Source organism: Orycteropus afer, unplaced genomic scaffold (assembly GCF_000298275.1).
Source record: "Orycteropus afer afer isolate SDZICR_OR568_19922 unplaced genomic scaffold, OryAfe1.0 scaffold00024, whole genome shotgun sequence".
Taxonomy (NCBI): domain Eukaryota; kingdom Metazoa; phylum Chordata; class Mammalia; order Tubulidentata; family Orycteropodidae; genus Orycteropus; species Orycteropus afer.
Window position 1 is genome coordinate 13,070,493 of NW_006921611.1, and position 4,472 is coordinate 13,074,964.

A 4,472-nucleotide genomic window follows, 5' to 3' on the forward strand; every position below is an offset into this window, starting at 1 on the left:
ATAACACACCAATCAATTCTGTATAGGAATTGATTAGGTAGCCTGGAGAAAAGGAAAGTATATAAAATACAATATATTTTATATATATAATTTGTTCAGGAAGGGGACTAATTCCTCACCCTAGAGTTCACTCTATTATGATTCTGAATGTGAGTTTTCTTATCCTTGGGTAAAGTCACTCAGGGATGTTTACTACTTAAAATAAGACTCCATATTAAAATATAGACTATTTCATCAACTCTGATTTCATAGATATTCTCATTAGTTTTCCAATGAGATCAGTACATATACATGGAAGTCTACTCAAAGAAAAATTTCCCAAATGTATATTCGAAATTTAGTTACCTCAGTTAACTTAAATAGCGCTTATCAACACTACATAATAAAGCGTGTAACCAAAGTATTTTTAACCAAAGCAAAACAGTTGTTGTTGTTATGTGCCGTAGAGTCGGACCCGACTGAGAGGGACCCCTCCTTGGGTTTCTGAGGCAGTATCTCTTTGGAAATAGAATGTCCAACCTTCCTTCTGAGGAGTGGCTGGTGGGTTTGAACTACCAGCCTTCTGGTTAGCAGTCAAGTGCCTTAGGTACTAGGCTTCCAGAGCTCCCAAGCAAAACAGTAGATCTAATGAATTAAACTTTTTTAATGCAAAGGTGCGATGCAATGCCTCAGCAAAGGTTCTCAACTCAATTACAAAACAAGGAATAATGGACTGGATGATTCTCAAGGTCCCTTTCAAAATGCCAGGATTCTAGTATTCGAATCTGTCCTGCACTGTCCTACAGTGACCATCTTTCTAAAATATGCACAACTAACATTTTATTTAAGGCTAATTTTTTTTTTTTTTTTAAATTAAAACATCAAGTAAAAGTATTAGAAAAGCCAACACCCAAAGCATTCTAATAACAACTTACAATACTCAATTCACAAGTATGGCACTGAATTCATCTAATTATAAATTCCTATTGTCTGTAAGCAGTTAACCTGTTAATCATTTGATAACAGTTGTAGAATTCAGACTGTTATATTTTATTTCACTTCAGTCACATGTGATCAACAAACTGTTTTCAAAGATAATAGTTCATACAGCACTGAACCACAGAATACAGCATTTTAGTTACATACCCACCTTAAACTTAAATTGCCAGTCTTAATGTTCACATGATTAAAAACCATTTTAAGAAGAAGATTTTCTATCAATTCATGACTTTATCAGAATCACTTTGAAGGGTACTATCAGTAGGAAAATGTTTCTACCTCCAAGAAAGTATTTTCTATTTCAAGGAAAATGTTTTCTACTTCAATTTCACAGAGAAAATGGAACTCTAAAACAGATCTCTGAATATTCCATCAAAGAAAACTATTGTTAATTTTCGATTGTTATTTAAACAAAATCTACAGGTAGTCAATTGGTGGGCTGTTAACAACTGCAATAAATTTAGATCAAATTTCAAATATTTTTAAATGTTGTTGTTGTTATGTGCCGTGGAGTCAGACCCAACTCATAGTGACCCCTCCTTGGGTTTCCCAGGCAGTATCACTACGGAAGTAGATTACCCAACCTTCCTTCCAAGGAGTGGCTGGTGGGTTTGAACCGTCAGCCTTCTGGTTGGCAGTCAAGTGCCTTAGGCACTATGCTACCAGAGCTCCTATATTTTTAAATACACTCACTATTAACATTAGTCAGTCTTCTCACATTAGAAGTCGCTTTCATGATCTCAAGCAAAATTAAAAGATACTTTTATTAATGTTTACTAAACAAAACCCACTGCTGTCAAGTCAATTCTGACTCAGTGACCCTGTATTAGAATAGAACCGCCCCATCGGTTTTCCAAGGCAGTACATTTAAGGAAGCAGACTGCCTCATCTTTCTCCTGTGGAATGGCTGGTGTTCAGAGCAGCTGGTATTCAAACCATCCAACTTTTAGTTTGCAGCTGAGCATTTTAACCACTGTGCCACCAGGGCTCCCTTAATGGGTACTAAAATGTACAGTAGTTTTAAAGTACTTCCACCCTTCACAAAAATTAGAATTTATAGCACTTAAATTTATAGCTAAGGCACTAGAGTCAATAAGAAAAAGCTAGTAATAAAATTCTCATCCCAAAAATCTAGTTAAAGAGCAGAATTTACTGTTAAGGCATACTTTCAAATGCACAAAATAATAGCATAAAACTTGAAGCAAAGTAAGGTATACTCATAACTCCCAACTCTCCATGTGTCCCTGACCCATTAACTACAGCTGTCAGAAATAGTAACATTTAGGACTTCATCATATGCAAACCTAGAACACAAATAGTAGAAATAAGAATGGCTAATTTTACTAGGCTACTATTATTGGTCATGACAATCAGTCTAATTCCTGTTTAATTATCACCTGCAATAAAATGGAAAAAAATCATAACAATAATACAATTCATATAGTCAGCTGCCTGTTCCAAATTCAAGTCTCCTGTATTTGGCTGCTCATTAACTTCCAGCACTAAGTTATTATAAAAACCTTTACTTGAAAGTTTTAATGTTACATGCTCCTTTTTAATTCTAATCTAAATATGTTTTTTTAGCTAGATCAAAATCTAATACTTTTGAATCTTTAGTATGAAGTACTTCAGAGTATCAGGAACAATCACCATCTATTGAGTTCTCACATCTAGAACTCACCAATAGAAAAACAGCATTATTCCCAAACACAAAATTTGACCAAATATAACTTCCAAAAAACAAGAACTTGAAGCATCCTATATCATCAACTCTGTGATCTCTGATATGTACACCATCCTTACCTTATCTTTCTCATGTGGAAGGAGTGACACTGGAGGTAAACAAGAAAGAGACTCACAACTTTCTTTCCCATCCACATTGGTTGCTTTAGTGTTGAGCCGATAAAGGGGTCCATCTTTAAGGAGTCTGCCGTGGCCAACGGCACGTTTGATAGCCAATCGTAACTGCTGGTGAAAGCCGGAGGCAGCACTGCCTCCAAATAATGCAGACACATCCTTCTGACCTTTCAAAAAACGTTCAATGCTTTTCAAAGTTGAGCCACCGGACTCTGCCAAGCCCTCAACTGCACGTTTGATCAGTTTATTCCAATCCACATTTTGTTTATTATCCAATTTTCCATGGTTTCGAGGTTTAGGAAGTGCTATTCGCCCAGGATTATCAGGATCTTTATAAGAATTGAGTCCTTTATTAGAGACTTTTAAAATTGTTCCATCTTTAACACTCAACTCTAATTGTTCTAAAACAGTTTTCCGATCCAAGCCATGGGATGAAGATACTGCATTGCATATCCTTTCCTCTGAAGGACGCTGTTTCTGCTTCTTCACTTTTTTGATGGCCTCTAAAATCCACTCTGTGTACAGCGGGTTAGCGAGTTTTACCATGGTGAAGGATTCTGTATATCCATAGAGTCGCTATCCCTTATCCTGATGCTGAGTAAGTTTCACACCATGGAAAACAAGATTCTCGGAGGCTGGGAACCAGTTAACCATAGCATACAAGTTTTCTGGCCTGAGTCTTTTCTCCTTTCATAAAATAGAATGCTTCTTGATATTATTTTAGAAACCAAAACAACCTGTAATATGAAATGTCTTCATACTTCCCAATAATTTCTTTATAGCACCATACATGGGTCTCTTCAAAAAGTTGTAAGAACTCAAGAACATCTCATTCCCAGCTTCACATTAAAAAAATGTGCCTCTTATGCCTGAAAAACAATTAAAACAAGGTCAGTTTTCTATCAAGGTCTGCTGGAAACTCGTAAAACCAAGTAAATACCAAGTGTTTACTGAACACCTTTATAAGTTGTAATATATTTCTATCAATATTCCAAAACAAACATGTACATAAACCACTGGAATAAAATAGGGGGAGGAAAAAAAAAAAGAAATTAGTAATTAGTAAACAATGCGTAAACAAGATGAGATGTTCTATGAATGACCTTAGGCTACAACTAACCCAAAGGGTGCTGGCTATTCTGTACTCAGCAATCTCTGCTCACCAGTCTATGAACACAACTCCTCCCTGATCTTTCCCCAAGAAGTAACTATTCAGCACTTCAACAAGCTACTGGATTAGCAGAGAGAATCCTGCAATGAAATTAACAGTAAATCTTTCATCTTTCAAAATTCCAGACATTCAGACTGGATAAAAAAAATAGATACAGAAACGACCACTGCGAAAGTTTTAACTACTTCATGTATTAAACAACAAATATAATTTACACAAAGTAAGCTCATATGTCACATACAATATTACCTTAAATATTCCAAATGGAAACAAAAGTAACATTGAAAATAGCCAAGTGTGAAAAAGTACATAAAGAATTTTAAAATAATCCAATTTCATTCAAACTTTTAAGAATTACTTCCTTGTAGTACTTCCTAACCCAAACTAAGATACTGATAACCATATACTGAAAAGAGTAACAACTGTCAAATTGTTCACAAACAATCTGTAGAGAAACTGGAAGTAA

At 35.3% G+C, this 4,472-nt stretch overlaps 1 protein-coding gene across 1 annotated transcript in view; it reads right to left on the bottom strand.

Annotated features, from left to right (window-relative positions):
* The window catches only part of KAT6A (lysine acetyltransferase 6A), a 162,774-nt gene extending 159,393 nt beyond the window's left edge, over positions 1–3,381 (bottom strand). Inside the window, exon 1 of the mRNA XM_007935019.1 lies at positions 2,782–3,381. Coding sequence (XP_007933210.1) covers positions 2,782–3,381 — 600 coding nt within the window. The remainder of the gene's footprint in view (positions 1–2,781) is intronic.
* Between the last annotated feature and the right edge of the window lie 1,091 nt (positions 3,382–4,472).